This window comes from Pocillopora damicornis, chromosome 6, assembly GCF_964200805.1.
Source record: "Pocillopora damicornis chromosome 6, jaPocDami1.2, whole genome shotgun sequence".
Taxonomy (NCBI): Eukaryota; Metazoa; Cnidaria; class Anthozoa; order Scleractinia; family Pocilloporidae; genus Pocillopora; species Pocillopora damicornis.
Window position 1 is genome coordinate 23818849 of NC_142675.1, and position 16641 is coordinate 23835489.

The window sequence follows — 16641 nt, forward strand, 5'->3', positions numbered from 1 at the left end:
GAAAATTTTCCCTAAAAGTCTTTAGAGTAAAGGAATAAAGAAACCCAGATTAAAATCTAACCCTGGGTTAGCGCTAATCGGCCTTCGAACAACTGGGCCGCGCGCCGGAGTGTAATACGATATACCGCTGATAATTGTTAGCGGGCTCGAAATGTCCTTGATTTCTGGCGATGTACATGAATCCCAAACTTGGTTACTTGTGACTGTCGTCACATGAGCCAGAAAATTAACGAAGTAATTATATTGACTGAGAGCTCCTTTTCAACGCTTCTAGCAGCAAGAGCATTGGGAAAGAACTTTCGCTACATGAGAGTCGCTACATGAGAGAGAGGCAGACCAGTGCCGCTGGTATGGCGAAATTGGAACAAGTCAATTTCAAAATATTTATACCCTTCGTATTTTTCGAAACAAGTTACTTGTTGAATTATGATCGCATGATCCCTCTTCCTCATTGTCGACTAAGGAAAACAGCCGAGAACGTCGTGGCAGGTTTTAATTTTTTCAAACTTACAGTCACTTGACGAATACATTCCGCTTATCCTTTTTGTACAAGTCCAGTACAATTACCTATCTAACAAGTACATGATTTCTGGGAAAAATAAGAAACCTTCGGCGCTTCTTGTGAGGCTGCCACGGAACATGGATTGACTTCATGTAGGAAATCAATGGGAGACTCAAACAGTTACTCCGATTTGCAAAGAGCTATAGATGAATTCAGACGCTACTACGACAGTAGCTCCAACTTATTCGAGCGAACGGTAGATTGTTTTCAGGAAATCGAAAGAAGTGTTCCAGTGACTAACAACGATGCACTCAGGTTTCTCTTGCCGCATCAAGAGGAAGTAAGAAACGAGCTCCAGAAAAGCCCTTCGGTGTTCTTCATCGGCGAAAAGAATTGTGGAAAAAGCTCAGTGATTAATGAACTTCTTAGAAAGTCTGCTTTACCAGTTGACGAGATCCCTTGCACGGCAAGAATTGTTCGAATCAAATATGCGAGTAAGCCGTACGTTAGACTCATAAGATCAAATGGCGAAGAGGTCAAGAAACAGTTCTTTACCGACAAACAACCCCCAAAAGAATTCATCGTCGTTTCCGATCGGGACAGGGAAGATGAAGCTGTCTTGGGAGCCACTGTTGAGGTCGGATTAAACCACAAGCTTCTACTAAGTGGACTGGAACTCATCGACTCGCCTGGGAAGAGTGAATCAGAGGCATTAGACAAAGTGTTGGACAGCTTCCTTGAAAAAGGCACCGTACCATTTTTTGTATATGTCATCAACGGAGATAAACGACTCACACGCTCGGTAAGTAAAGGCTAAACCACCCATTGAATCACTCTACTAGTCCATGGATAAGACATACGCAATATCTGTTGTTCTGTATTATAAATAGAAGCTTCATTGTTTACATCTTATGGTTTGAAGTCTGGCACCAAAGAGCAAGGAAAGTTTTAATCTCTTACTTGAGCTTAGTCTAACAGCAACTTTGCCAAAGAGTCTCGTAAAACATGAGCAAGAGGAACTTAATTTAAATGATTTTAAAAATGAAAGCCTGGAATCATCTCGCGAAGTAATAACTACAAAATTAAACCGGAAGAACCCTGAACAGCTTATCATGTGATGAGCTGTTCAGATATGTAACGAATTTCTGTTACAATAGTAAGAACAGAACAAGGAAAGTTTGAAATTAACGTGATAAAATTGGTGATTAAGTGTAGGTTTCTCCCATTGAATGTGGATAGCTTCTTTATTTTAAGTTGAAAGTAGTGGACGCGTGATCTAAGATGTTAAAAAACTCATCAGAAAAAAGTGTGCGACATCGTGGAGAATTATGTAGATGTCTGAAAATGTGAGAGGTCCTATCACTGACCAAGTGCTCACGTACGCGTTTTAAAATTTAAAAAGTGTCTTTCATTTTCTCAAATTAAGAAAGTTTAGAGAATGTACATCAGATTTTCAAATAGTCCACTTTCTCTTCTGTAGTGAACGCTGTCCAAACTGAACTAGACCGGAGAACATCCAAACTTATTACTTTGCGGACTGGTCGATTTATAGCCTAGGGGCAAAGGGGTCGGGTCAGGGGATTTTGGTTGTACGTACTCTTGTTTTCCCCCTCCCATATTGGCAGTTAATAGACAGTCAATGTTCTATGATTTTCCCTATGTACTATGTTGGCGACGACTGATCTCACTCAGTTCTCCTTGAATAGAATAGAATAGAATAGAATAGAAAACCATGTGATCCCCCCCCCAAAAAAATTCTAGTTACCATTCCCAAATTGTTATTCGAAGTTATTGAGCGTAGACCTTTGCCAAACAATCAGAATTTCCTCTTTGAATTAACCCTTCACTGGGTTATTTATTTCTTTCTTTCAGGATAGAGAAACACTGGAATTCTTAAGGGACAAATTTCCTCAAACTCAAATTATGTTTGTTTGCAACAAAGTGGACATCACTACGAAAGCAAAGAAATATGATGGGAGGTCAAGACGTAGCTTGCAATCTCACAGAGATGATGATGATGATGATGACGAGGACAACGGTAACGACGACGATGATGATGATGATGATGAAGATGACGATGAAGAGACAGGTAGCAGTTGTAAACGTCATTTAAATGAGTCAAGAATAGCAAACGAAAAGGCAAAGGCCGTTTTTGATCAACTAAAAGACAGGTATCTCCGTGGAGATTCGTGGGAGACGTGCCCCATGTTCCATGCTATTTCAGCCAAAGAAGTTCGCGAAGAACGCCTGAGAAAACAAGAGGGAGAAGCAACCACAAAATTTCGTCTTTTTGAATCCAGTCTAGAGAACCGCCTTTGTGAGGTTGTTAAAACTCAAACTGTTAGAGTCGTAAGAAAACTTGTACTTCTTCAAGAAAGCTTTGCGAGTACCATGAAGGTGCGAAGGGATTCCATCACCCACAAAGCATCGGTTGTGCCTTTGTTGAATTCAAAAGCTGCCGAGGTGTTGGACAAAATGATCCAAACGTTGGCAACAGCAATCACATTCAAGTCGGAGGAGGCAGAGCGCACGCTTGTGGCAAATTTAGAAGTCCTTAGGACGCATGTTTTACGCGAAGCTGAAGAGTACAAAGCCGACAAACGGGAAAGTCTGCAGATAAAGTTTCAAACTATGGTTAGAACTGAGCTACCGGCTTTCTCAGAGACACTGCTAGATTCCGGCCTTGACATTGCTTTAGCAACATTTGTTGCTGACATGAAACGCAGCATCTTGGAAATGTCATGCCAAACCCTGGAGACAGCTGTTCACGGCCTCATGAAGGATTACGTCCACGATCTTATACGTGCTATCGATGACTTCCATTCAGTCGTTCAAGACCCAATGGTCTCACGCATATTAGAGGACATCTATGACTTTCAATTCCTGACCGTCAAAAGTGAAACAGACCAGTTACTCCAAGTTGTTATGAATGGGCTTCTTGACTCCACGAACGACGTTTCCTCTGTTGCTCTGAGAACTGGAATCTCGGATCCTCTCTCTCGAGTTCTTTCGCCACGAGACTTGGTGAGTTACCATGACGTAGATATTTCCGAGAGGTCAACCAGGCGGAATATTTGTGAGACGCTGTTGGCTATGATTGACTTCAATGGTGTCGTGTATTCAGTTCTAACCGTATGTGCAGACCGTCTGTTAGAAATGCATGAGAAATTTCAGGGTGCCCTTTCTTCTTTCAATTCTTTGCAAGAGGCTTTTACCAACAGCTTCGTGTCGGCTCAGCTAGAATCTTTCCGGGTCCAATTCACCCCAAAGATTCGAAAATTGACTGTGGAAGGAATGGCCTTGCAATATTTGCAAACGTTTGGGCCAGTTGAGCGTGGTTCTCTTCTGGCCAAAACAAGACATGGAGCTATCTATGACTGCATAAGCGAAAGCTGGTGTAGTGCCACACCCACTGGACAGTGCGTGGTAAAAGTCATTGAAAAGCGAAATTTGAGCGAAGCTGCCTGGAGCCAGAATGCTGTGGATTTAGTCAACATGATGTAAGTAATGCATTAAAAACTGTAGTGAATTAATGCGTCAGTCAATTCTAAGCTTCATCATCCCCTTCGGGAAACCACCCGGGCATTTGAGCTTTTGAAGATTATTCCGTTTATATTTCCGTCTCTCTGGGCCAAGTTTGCATTCAAATGGCTTACTCAAGCACATTTTTTATTGAACAACTCTCTGTATGATCAACGAATGTTTCTGAATTTAGCAAACTCACTTTTTTTTTGGTGCTGCTGTTTTTCTTGTTGTTGTTGTTTTTTTTGTTTTTTTTTTTTTGGCTTGTAAGCATCATTCTTCGATGTGAAAGCGGACTCTTTTCTTTTAACTCCTCCATAGTTAAAATTTTATCAATACTCCTGGCTAAAGCTCCCCACCCCACCCAGGTAAGGTCCACACTCCTCACCCCCGCGGCATGGACGACAATCAAATGCCTGTGGTAGAAGCGTCGATTTGATCATAAACTGCTTGATAAGAACAAAAACACGTTTTGAGGATTCCCCTGTTCAATTTATCTCAAAGTTTGGGCGACTTCTCTAATAGTTTCATGACCTTAATTCAGTCTGTTCACTCTATTACAAATCCAAACAGTAGACTATCTGATATGTATTTCTAAGACTTAACGATCTGAATTACCATACCCCTGACAAAATCATTAGAGTAAATATTGGTGTTATTTGATTTTAGGGACATAATTCTGAGGCTCAGTGGCTCCCGCCCAAACCTGTTACGCTTGTATGGATGGATCCTCCCAGATCCTGATACCGTACACGTCGTCATGGAGAAAGCAGAAAAGAATCTGCTGCGTGCTCTCCAACCGGGATTGCCGCTGATTATAAGGATCAACATAGCCTTGGAGGTGGCTGAGGGGTTGAAGGCCATTCATGATATTGGTTACGTCTACGAGGATCTGAAACCTGGAAATATTCTGGTAGGGGTTCTCTATGTGTGCAATCTGGGATTTGGTTTTAAATTATGGTCTTTGCTGGAGATGTAAGAAAAATTCAAATAATCACAGCAGTCTATGCGCCATACAGGCTTCTCACAAAATGTGAAAGATGACCCCATCGAATGGGTCGCTCTCTAGTTTTAAGAATCGTGTTTAGTCTCAAGAATATGTCAACAAAATATATTTTATAGTTTCTGGCTACCCCTGAATTCTGAGAAAATCTGAAATTTTTCGATTCTGAAATAACAAGAATTTAGATAAAAGATAACGAATCGTTGGAAAATATTCAAGAAAAAAGTGTTCTCCTCAAGAGACAGTATAAATACAGTAAGAGCTAACCCGAGTAAATCATGGAACTTTATCAATTTACTGACATTGTCACTCATAATTTGAATTTTATGCAATGAATTATTTCTCACCCAGGAGTATAAAGGGTACTGGCGAATTGTTAGGGAAGCCTGATGAAATGTTTGGGGGGGGCGGGTGGGGGGGGGGGGGTGGCTGTAATACTCCTAGTCTCTTCATGCTATGGAAACCGACATAGTGTCCGACTGGATGAGCCACTTGGCTCACTTACAGACTTCACTTCTTTAATTAGTCAACATAAAGTAACATTAATTTCCCTGCATTAACGTGAATACGTGTATACTTTATGACGCATGGCTCCAATTCCGGGATGCTAAAGCTTCTATTGTAAAAGGAAACCTCACAACAGTTATTTTCCTTTAGCTTATGAAAGATGGAAAAGCCAAGATCAACCTCGCTAAACCTGAAAGTCCTTACAACATGACCACTCTTGGTTCACCGTTCCACATCTCACCAGAAATGTACCACTATCACCGAGAAAGCCACCTCAGTTATCATTCGTACGACATCTACGCATTTGGAATGTTACTGTGGGTGCTCTTTGAGGGAAGTGGGACAACAAGACCTGAAGTTTACCAAAACTTGAAAACTACTGAGGCAATGCAAGGAGCGGTTGAGAATGGAGTCCTTCCGAAAAGACTGCCTCAGGTGAGCGATGCATGCTGGAATTTGATGATGATGTGCTGGAAAAACAGAGAAAGCATTGAAATGGAAAACGTCATCTATGAATTGAACCTGATAAGGTGTTCTTGCCCAGACACTTTGATGCCTAGCGACCGTCGTTGAACAAATATTGTTTTCCTTGTTCCAGAATTTTATCGAATAAGGGCATACCATGAAAGATGTTTAAAAAGTTTAGGAATTACTCATCCAGCAGATAGATTAATGATGAAAAATGATGTAAGAATTCTTAGGAAAGAGCTAGTTGTGATGGAACTATAGCATGTGGCATAATACATGCCTTATAAATTGCAGCTGCCACCAAATCCGTGGGGGCATGGGTGTGATATTTCTGAACATAGCCATACCCCCATCGAGTAATGTTGACATGTTATTTTACATTTTGATTTCATATAAGTTCAGAATAGGTTATAAATGTTTTGATAGAATAATGATGGCGGGAGAGAGAGAAAAAAAATATATAGACAAATAATTGTTGCAGGGAAAAGGAGGTCGAATTCAATAGAAGTAACATTTTATTTAAAATGGCTGGATATATTTCCACTAGAGGGTTGAATCGAAAAAAATACAGTAAGGGTTTTTTACTAGTTAGCTTGGCAGTTAACAGTATTGGTCTTTGTGTTTTGTGGCGATGTATCCTAACGTTGTCATGCAGTTTCGTATTCAGTGATCGAGATGCCTTTATTACAACATTTCTAGCTTGATAGACGAGTTTTTTAATTTTTTACCCTTTTCAAGTGTTTAAGTTTTCTCAATTTTCCCTGCACTAGACAAAAACGAACGTTTAATTTCAGCTTTAGATCACGTTTCTTTGGGTCGAAAGAATCGTACAGGGACACGTTAATATATTTGACCGTGTAAAAGTTACTGGTATTCGAGCTAAATTACATGTATTGAATCGAAACATTGTCGTTTGATTGCAATGCGCAAAATTGATTAAGCAATAAAATGGTTTGATAGTTCCAATCAATCAATGCTCTATTATGAATATTGTACATTCCGTGGTAATATTATTGGACCCTTATCATAATGATTTGCAGGATCAAAACGCCAGACTCGAAGATGAGTAAAATCTACTCTCCCTTGGCGACCATACTTGGTGCTGGAAAAAGTCATTTACGTTGTGTCATCGACGGGAAAACAGCTCACTTCGTTCATCTAAAAACCTACAGGACACGTTTCAGGCTATAATTATAGCGAGATAATTTGGTTTTATAAACTGAGTGGACAATGTAGATTGGCCACTGTAGAGCCGAGTTTCTAAGCTGACGATGCGGGCGTTAGCCCTTCATCAGAGCGACTAGGAAGCTCTAAAATGAAGGGCTGAAGCTCGAAACGTCAGCTTCAGAAACTCTTTATGGTGGCCAAGTTACATTATCGACTTAGTTAATTAAACCAAATTATATCGTAATACCCTCACCGACGCAGCACAACAGTTTCTTTAGAAACTTACCCCCTTTCTAAATATAACGCTCGCATGTAAGTTACGACTATTAATTCCATGGAAAGCTTACAAAGAAATTATTAATAGCAAGTATACACACATCAAATGCTGACAGGAAACAAGTAACAATTTATTATTTTCCCTCTCGCACAAAAAAGGCAGACACCTTTGCAACTATATCCCTCTTGGTGATAGGATTAAAAGCACTATTTTTAGCTTAATTTTACTAAGCATTTACATTCTAGATCTAATTACTACCAAAATACAGCAGCTACATCAACAGACCTTCTTTTCTTTCGTTTATGTTTTCGTTTCCCTTGTTTCCTATTTTTCTGTTGGTTTTGTTTTTGTTTGTTAGTTTTTTTTTTTTTTGGTCTTTTTGTTTTGTTTTTTCAACACTACACAGTACTGTGATATGGTTTTAACAGTGTTGTAATCTTCTGGAACGAAAAAGACGCTCACAGTTAAAATGTTGTCATTTCCTCAATAGAACCAGTTACCACAGCAGCAGTAAAGCTAATGAACTTCCTCGTAATATTTGGTTGAGGTGTAAATAATCGAAAAACCAACTTATCGAACCTCGTTCTCTACCGAGCTACAGCTATCTGCGAAGTATAAAGGAAATAAATTTGTTTTAATGCTTAACATATCTCCGAACTCCCGTTATTCTCAAAAAGTTATTTTTCGAGAAGCTGGTAACAGTTGCCTGTGATAAAGATACCTTGGTAGTCGAAGTAGATGAAAAAAGGCGGTGTCTTTTGCAGGTCATACTGTACAGGTTGAGTATATTCATTGGTACCACATTTGTCATATCAACAAAAGCAAGATGAACTAAAATCCGTAAAACGCAATCACCGTTCAATAAAACGACTAGAAGAACAAACTCTGTCATGACGACATCACGTGTTTGCAAAATCCGTTATTGCAAAATCCTAGCAAGCTTTTAACGCGCTATGATTTTCACTAAAAAACGCGAGAACCCGAGTTCATTTTCCAACTTCACCCTATGCTGATATTAGTTTTCTTCGGGTAACATAGTAACACCAATTTTTCGTGCCTTAAAACAGCTCTGAAAGTACATCTAAGGTATAAATACTCCATCACCATCTATGGTTGCCTTAAATGCAAGACAAAAAGACATAAATAACAACGCAAAATGAAACAAGCGCAAGTTGAATCGAATGCTAATGGATTATACAATGTAATAAAAACTTTTCTTTTCAAATTTGGCTTATATAAATTGCTTTATAGGTGGAAATGGAATTGGAGTTTTAAGGTCTCCCTCGAAGGCAGCCGTAAATTCTGGTTTTTTTTTCATCCAAAAATTGCCTAACCCCTTGACAAAGAAGAAAAGTTGACTTTTTCAAAGTGTAGTCTCAAATTGTCGGGGGATTTCACAACTAGAAACCACCTCAGTGACTTTCGATTTGAAAGAATCCATCATTGAGAGCAGATGCTCCTTATGCTCCCGCTGAAAGTCAAAAATGGAAAGGACAATTTCGCGAGCCTTTTTCCTTTCGCTAGAAGACCGACCCTCTGGATCGTTTATTCCGCAGACGTACGCACAATCTTCTCCTCGGGCTACGGCAGCATACACCTCATCCACTTTTACCGTCTGGGCATAGGGTGGTCTGCAGTACTTCTCCTCCACAAGCAGCAAAAGCAAGACTGCAAGACTGTAGACACCATGGTCCTGCAGAGTGTTCAACGAAACAAGGTCAGATGCGCTTACAAAGGGATTCTGAGCAGGAACATGGAAAGGCGCCTGGTTGTCAGGATACGGAATCGTGTCATCCCTTGGCTTAGAAACGTTCAGTTTTGCATTCCCGTAGAAGTCAAGCTGTTTTCCAAAAGAAAAAAAGAGGAGAAAGAAAAAAAACCTAGTCAACATGGCTCAAAGCAGAGCTTATTCCATTACTTCTCATTTTGCTTGAGACTCTTTCATATTCATTGTCTGTATACGAGTAAAAAGGGCAGCGAATAAAAAAAAAAGGTGCCCTCCTTGCGATATACACCATTCATCGAGAGGGGGGGGGCACTGGCCTTTGCTGCTGCAATGATAAGCTAAGCTACCTTGCCTAAAGATCTGTAATTCCTTTGAATTAAAAAATAATCAGTCATAAGATTAATTTGTCTTCATTTTTCTATACTGGGCCGAACGATAAGTCCAAGAACTTAATCATAGCCTTAAGAAGAAAATCCTGAGACACCTAATCGGTCAGTATACTCTCGTCAGTGAAACAGAGAAGTTAAAGGGATTTAATATCGTAATGTAATTCAGAAGCGTAGTTACCAATATATTTGTGATCCTGAGATCAACATGGTAAATGCGTCTATCCCAGCAGTTCTCCACAGCATCAGCCATTTGCTGCGTTATTCTCAGACCTTGAGGCAAAAGGATTGGATCACTCTGAAGACTTTCGAACAAGTCTGTGGCCATTTTTGGAAACAGAAGAGAGACCCTATTACTTCCGTCCAATCTCAACGAAATAGGTCGTAGGATTGTGGAAATATCATCTTGTATCCTGCGGGCATTAAAAACCAAAAAGATACAGTTTTAATGAGGATATATCTTGTGTCTCGATAAAATGCACCATAGTGCTCTGTAATATTCCAATCATCATCGATATATATGTTAAAAATTCAATTTTGCTTCTAAGAAACGTGGGAGACAAAGGAAGTATGTTCTTTCTCCTGAACAGTTCAAGGTAAAATTGGGAATCTTCCCTTTCCCATTTCGAGAGCGACTCCTTGCGGTCAAACGCAAAACTGCTTTTACATAAAATGTACACTAGTCATACATTAATGGTGGCTACTTATGAGAGACACATTAGGTAAAAATTTAGAAAAAACATTTCTCATAATATGGGCCGGGGTTGTGACCAAAAACCATCTAATAATCTGACCTTCCTAGGGTTCTTGTAATGCCTAGCAAATGTTCATCTCGCATTTCACTGGGGTGAGCTGTAACAGTGAGCTGTTTCACAACTCGTTCCTTGTCGGTTTTGTCCTTAAAAACCTTGCCTCGGTTGCCCTCCCTTCCTATTTGCGCTCCAGCTTCTGCTCTCAAAGGAACATCGGAAACCAGTGTTTGGGAAAGAGCACTGGCCTCACTCATCAGTCTGGAAAAATATGGGGATTGTTCTGCGGCGAATTTTTTCTGAACATCAGACAGTTCTAGGGCTGCATGACAAAATTGCTTCATGTAAGCCAGGTTAAATTGGAACAATTGGTGCCCGTTTTCCAGATCCTCTAGCATCCTGTCACAAATTCTGCGTGCGATGGCATCGCAATCGATGTTGTCAAGCACATTTTCGGCGATACTTTGCTTCCATTCCGCGTTAAGATACGTCCCCCTCCCTCGAATGGCAGACCACACATCAATGACAGCTTTCTTCGCGTTGTCCATAAACCTCACTCCACTTTTCATCAAAGCATAATCAAAATGAGGACAAACGTCTCGCGTCTGAAAATGTTGTAGGAAACTGTACTGCAGTTGCCTCCTTACAACCGTAGCTAAGTGGTCATCCTTTTTGCCGACCTCACAGAGCGAGCTTTCGAGAGATTTGCGTAGATCGTTGGTGATAACGGAGATAGTCTGTTGAATTTTTATCAGCGATATATTCGTAGCCTTGAACAACACCAGGTCCTTAATCTGTCTGCGGCACTGTTCTACCACTTCATTTCGCCCGACAACATCTCCAATTTTGATTGAATCAAACTGCATTTGGGCGGCGTCAGTAAGGATCTTGGCTCTGTTGTACTTGACACCATCTTCGACAAGTTTGGAAAGCTTATAGAGATTCTCCTGAACATAACCTCGCATTTTTACCACATAATCCCGCTCTTTAAGTTCTAGCTTATTAAATAACTCATCTTGAGCATGAATTGCATCTTGGTTGAAGTCACAATTCAAGAAGAAATCAAACACTCTCTTCTGGATCTGACAAAGCAATTCTGCTGCAGATCGTAGATGGCTGGTCACTCCAGCGGCAACAAATTTCAGCAGCTTAAACTTGAGGTCATCAAACTGCTCAGTATACTGGTTTGAATGCTTCTTCAGTCGAGCGTTTCTGACCTCCTTGGTGGACAAACCGTGAAAGAAAGGACATTGTGTAGGTTCTATGTCGCCAGGCACCATGTAGCATTGAGAGAGAGCCCGATAAGCGAGCAGCTCTTTTTCTTCCTCATTAGGTGGGTCTTTATCTTCTTCTGAGTCAGAGTCCTTGTCAAACTCCAGGGCTGTCATATCCTTATCAACTTTGTTGCACAGGTAGAAAATGGGCAAGTTACCAACTTTCTCCTTCAGGTTTAGAAGAAAACCCCTTTCCTGTGATTCAAACACGAAAACTGTTTAGATGGATTCATAAAAACAACACCCCGTAAAAAGAGTTGCAGTCAATTTTATAACAAATATTATTTTTTGTACGCAGTCTAGAGTGGCTTTCCGAAAATTAAGTCATCCACTCATCTGCCCATATGGATATATATAGCTATACCAACGGGAAAAATGAACCGATTTGCTTGCTCTATTAAACTGAGCAAGTAGCAGAGATGAAGATCACAAACATTTTCTAGTCAAACCTCCCCACGCCACGCCTATATAAAACTGACCTTTGACGTCAGACAATTTGTTTTGTACAGGTAGCACACCTTCCAAAATTTGTGCTCAGTCCTGTAATGCAAAAGCTCTTAAGGGAAAAGGTGCCAATGACAATGAAAGTTATACATAGGGTAAGTAGGCGTAAAACGATGTGTGGGATTTGTCTTCTGTTACAACGTCGTCCAGCGCTTTGCTGGTCCCCAACCTCTGCGCGATATCACCATATTTAAATCGTTTTCTCGCCAATTAATTAGTACTCAGAATTTTTTCTTACTGCCCTTCCTTCGTTTAATTTTCATTTACCTTGTTTTCCATCATTGTAAATTATTGTTAAATCATTTCTATACGTATTTTAGATAACACTGGTTGTGCAATAATAGTTTAGAGAATTTATCGGTGCGTTCGTTACACCATCCTTCACCAGGAAAATGGGATTTGGGTCACTAGTAATGGGAATCACAAGCAACGACATGAGAATGGGATTGAAATGTAGCCAAGACTGTGAAATAGGACTTATAATTCCACCTTCAAAACCCACATGAACGTAAGAATATAACTGACCTGCAACCTTAGAGAGGAATTCCCATCTATGACGTAGATAATGACTTGAAGAATGCCGTGGATACATTCCTCAACAATCTTGTCCAGAGCTTCATTTTCGCTCATCCCAGGTGCATCAATAACTTCCAGGTGTCCATTTTGGAGGAGAGAATTGTTTAGGCCCACTTCCACCATGACATTGACCCAGGATTGATCTCCTCTCTGGCTGTCATCCAACTCTATTTCCTCTTTCGGTACCTTCTTTTTATCGAAGAAAATCTTCTCTCCTTCATTAGTTTTGGATTTATCCAATACCTTCATATGAATGGTAAAATTTTCAGTACTATTATTTTGAAAAAAAAAAAAAAAAAAAGGGGGGGGAGAGGTGATAAAAATGCTTATTGCAATGTACTTATCCAATTTAGTCATTACAAGAAGGAGCCCATGGCACAAGTAGGATCTTTTCCCACCATTTTCAGGTCAAAACCGGTGCCAAAGAAGAATGTTCAAGAAACATTAAATATTTATACCCTAAATTATGATGTTTAGATCTATTCACGACAAAAAATACATTTTTGGATTCTAAAGAATGACCCAAAGTCTTTGCAAATGTCCTCAAATGTGCTTTAAATTTGTCTCCCGCTTTAACCATGGCCACTGATTAGTTTTGTAACAAAATTTCTTTCCTCTTTTCCCCATCTTTTGACCATCTGTTTGAATAATTTAAAAACTGCCCCCAAAAACAAATTCTGGGACTGTGTAATAGAATGAGGTTTGGTGATAACCCTAACAACAGCTGTTTGTAAATCCAGCTTTTTGGTTTTACATGTTTGGTTTATGTTATAACCACTTTGTTTTCAAAGTGCACACATCCTCAACTGAATCTTTAGCACATTTAAAGACAATTTTCCAACTACTGATTCACTCTTCTAATGGTTAATGAAGAAAAATAATTTGGTTATGGGTGCATAGAACTCTCATCAGAATGTTGGTTTTTGTGGAAGAAGGAAACTGGAAAACCTACAAATATCATCTGAGGAGGGACAGGTGGCAGAGTAGTGGGGCTATGCATCCCCTTCCCTTAGCAAAAATTGGGGGGGCTAAGCAACCCCTCCCTTTAAATTCGGGCTTTCAAAAGGATTTGAACCTGTTTCTCTAAGATATAGGTGGATGCACTACTACCAACTGAGCTATGAAATTAAGCCACTCCTGAGAAGCAAAGGGGAAGGCAGAAAGGGGCTACAATCCCTCCCCCTCCCCCCCTCCCAAAAAAAAAGAGAAACTGCTGGTATTTGATCAAATTATCAGCCTCTCTTTCTTAAAAAGTTTCAAACAGAAAGGTGCATCACAAACCTGGATATAGTTTTTCTCACTATATTTAAGACGGACAATGCGAGATGTGCATGGTACTTCAGAAGTTGGCATGAATGACCCACCAAGAAGTTCATTTACAAAGGAGCTCTTTCCACTATTTGTTTGGCCAACAACCAAAAGAGTAGATTTCTTGGAAGCATATGATTGCAGACACTGCCTCTCTTTGTCAGTCATAAGATCTGTTTTCAAGCTGTCAGAGAACTTCTCTTTCATATTGTCAATAAACTCACATGTTTGCTTTGAGCACTCCTCGAAGAAGGAGATGAGAGAGGTCAAGTCTTTAAACTGTTCTTCAAATGATGGGACAGGAAACTCTTCTGTTTCTGTGCCATCATTGCCAGAAATACCTGGATTTACAATAGAGAAGATGTTACTTTCAATCAATTATCTTGGCCAACTAAAGGAAAAGTGTAAATTATAAGCTTTCATTTTCTTGGTACCCAAAATTTAGTTTTAAACTTGACAGATTGAATCGTAAGAGCTACTGATTGAAATGCTACCAACAGTATTTTGTGTTAATCCTATAACTTCAACGAGTGACCAAGAGAGAATTTCTCCTTACATGTACAATACCAAGCAGAGAAGTGACGACAATAAAGATTAAAATATCAATTAGATGATTATTAGCTGATCCAATATCAAATTCTCCAAACTAGCATCAATTACTCTGATGAAGGGCTAATGCTCAAAAGGTCAGCTTTTTCACTCTTTACAGTAGCCAATTTACATTTTCAACTCAGTTGTTAACATTAAATTACCTGCTACACTCTCCCACCAATGCAGCACCACAGTTTCTTTAGAAACTTACCCCTTTATTCATTTAGCATCATAATAGTTATGTGCCAGAAAGTATGGAGCATTGGGAGTGAAAGGGTTAGTTATTATAAAGTTGATATTCATACAAAAAGACAAGAACAAGCCAGCCACTTCACTAAACTCCAGTGAAAAATGTAAATGACAAGAAAATTAAAATTTTCTCACTCCTAAGTGCTACCAGAGTGTACTTCCCCCTTACAAAATTAATACATTCTGAGACAGACAGTTAAAGAGGTTAATGGTTGTATCATAAATTGGAGAGAATCTGGGGGTATTAAGGGTTTTGAGAATGCCACTGTGAGCAAGCTCAGCACAAAAAAGGGTTAAGTTGCCCCTACCCCCCCCCCATGAAGAGCTGTGAGTAAATTTTCTAAACATCATTTATGTACCAAGAGTTGAACTGATAGTTTTCTACAACCTATGCAACTTTTCACAATTAATTTCTGAATCTTCACAAAACAGCAAATGCAAATAAAAGAATGGCAAATTTAAGACCAATCTCCTTTAACAAAACAATCTTGCATATGGGAAACATCACCCATTATTGGGTTATGGGCTTCTAAATAATTACAAACATCATAAATTGGTACAGAAATATGCAGTCTCGCATCATCATTGAGTACAAGTAACTTAACATCAAAGCAGACTTTTCCTGTCAGTTAGTTTCCCTATATTGCAAGTAAAAGTACACTGATATCATGATAAGTATTTAAAAGATTACTTATCAATTTATATCAGTTGCTTGATTTCTTAGCTAGTTAGCAAATATATAGAAAACCTTATATGTATTCCAAGAAGATATTTCTTTTTGACCCTTCCATCCCTTTCCAGTATTTCATTTTTGCTGGTCTTTGTATCTGTCCAGTGTTTCTATCAGCCAGCCTTTTTGTTAAATAGCATATCTGAGTGTTATTTTATCATTATCTTATGGATATCATCATGCAAGAGTTTCGTATTTGTGAAAATATTAATTAAATGGCAAGGCTGTTTTTGTCCCAAACATTGTTTGCTGTCTGGTTTTGTGGATCAAAATTGGGTGTCATTGATTCAAACAGTTTTATATTTAATACAGACTTCACACTGAGCTTGAAATGAAAAGAAAATGAGATGTTCAGGAATCTCTAGTAACAGATTTTAGAATGTTCCTACAAACTGAAACTAGTGTTACTGTGAGCTTGCAGCGAGTAAGAAACATAAATTTCTATGGGAAATCGCGTTGTGACGATAATTAGAGCCGATCGACAACTATTCCAAAGAATGTAATGCCTTAATTAAGGGAACGATTCTCGTAATGGAAACATAACTTTTAATAACACATAAACGAAATGAGGAGAGACTGTTGACTTTTGGTTTTCGTCTGCATGATCAGTGACAGTTTATAGTTCGTATCGAAGGTTCTATTTCCCTTTCTTACTAAAATGTCGGTCGTACTCTCCATCTTAATGAAGCTAGGCTTCGTTTAACTCCCCACAAAGCGTAAGTATTACTTAGTTTGGGCTCTCGTTCCGCAACCAGTTGCAAGTATTTCCTTGTGTATGTCAATAGAAAGGCCAGACTGCAGACTTTCGTAATGCTGTAAACATGAACTACTTCAATCAACATTTTTTTCAATTTTCTCACCCTCGCGGGAATCCATTTGTTCACAATGACGGTCAGGTTGGATCTCATTCAGCACTAAGATTTGCAAAGGGACTTGATCCTGTACAGACGAGCACAACAAACCACGCTTATTTCAAGAATTCACTTTGATTCCTGGTTCATTCAGATTCTCGGAAAAACTGGACTATGATGACATGTCGCGTGACATCTAAACATGCAATTAAAGATTGGAGTGGACTCGGAATTTTCTGGTACGGATTTCT

At 39.4% G+C, this 16641-nt stretch overlaps 2 protein-coding genes across 2 annotated transcripts; one reads left to right on the forward strand and one right to left on the reverse strand.

Moving 5' to 3' along the window:
• The first annotated feature begins 136 nt into the window (after positions 1-136).
• LOC149044560 (dual serine/threonine and tyrosine protein kinase-like) lies at positions 137-6972 on the forward strand. The gene is made up of 4 exons (XM_089209607.1): positions 137-1304; positions 2375-4002; positions 4694-4937; positions 5685-6972. The coding sequence occupies exons 1-4, from the start codon at positions 666-668 to the stop codon at positions 6105-6107; spliced, it is 2934 nt and encodes a 977-aa protein (XP_089065733.1). The 5' UTR covers positions 137-665; the 3' UTR covers positions 6108-6972.
• Positions 6973-7552: 580 nt separating this feature from the next.
• Positions 7553-16566, reverse strand: LOC149044561 (dual serine/threonine and tyrosine protein kinase-like). The gene is made up of 6 exons (XM_089209609.1): positions 16400-16566; positions 13943-14310; positions 12611-12904; positions 10353-11776; positions 9740-9971; positions 7553-9286 (listed from the first exon to the last, which is right to left on the reverse strand). Exons 1-6 carry the CDS (start codon positions 16413-16415, stop codon positions 8810-8812), a joined length of 2811 nt encoding a protein of 936 aa, XP_089065735.1. The 5' UTR covers positions 16416-16566; the 3' UTR covers positions 7553-8809.
• Between the last annotated feature and the right edge of the window lie 75 nt (positions 16567-16641).

Coding starts and splice junctions, on each gene's coding strand:
- LOC149044561 (XM_089209609.1), bottom strand. Junction 12,905..13,942: donor GTGAGAAAAACTATATCCAG/GTTTGTGATGCA, acceptor ATTCATATGAAG/GTATTGGATAAATCCAAAAC. Junction 11,777..12,610: donor ATTCCTCTCTAAGGTTGCAG/GTCAGTTATATT, acceptor TTTGAATCACAG/GAAAGGGGTTTTCTTCTAAA.
- LOC149044560 (XM_089209607.1), top strand. CDS start 666: ATGGGAGACTCAAACAGTTACTCCGATTTGCAAAGAGCTATAGATGAA. Junction 1,305..2,374: donor ATAAACGACTCACACGCTCG/GTAAGTAAAGGC, acceptor TCTTTCTTTCAG/GATAGAGAAACACTGGAATT. Junction 4,003..4,693: donor GTGGATTTAGTCAACATGAT/GTAAGTAATGCA, acceptor ATTTGATTTTAG/GGACATAATTCTGAGGCTCA.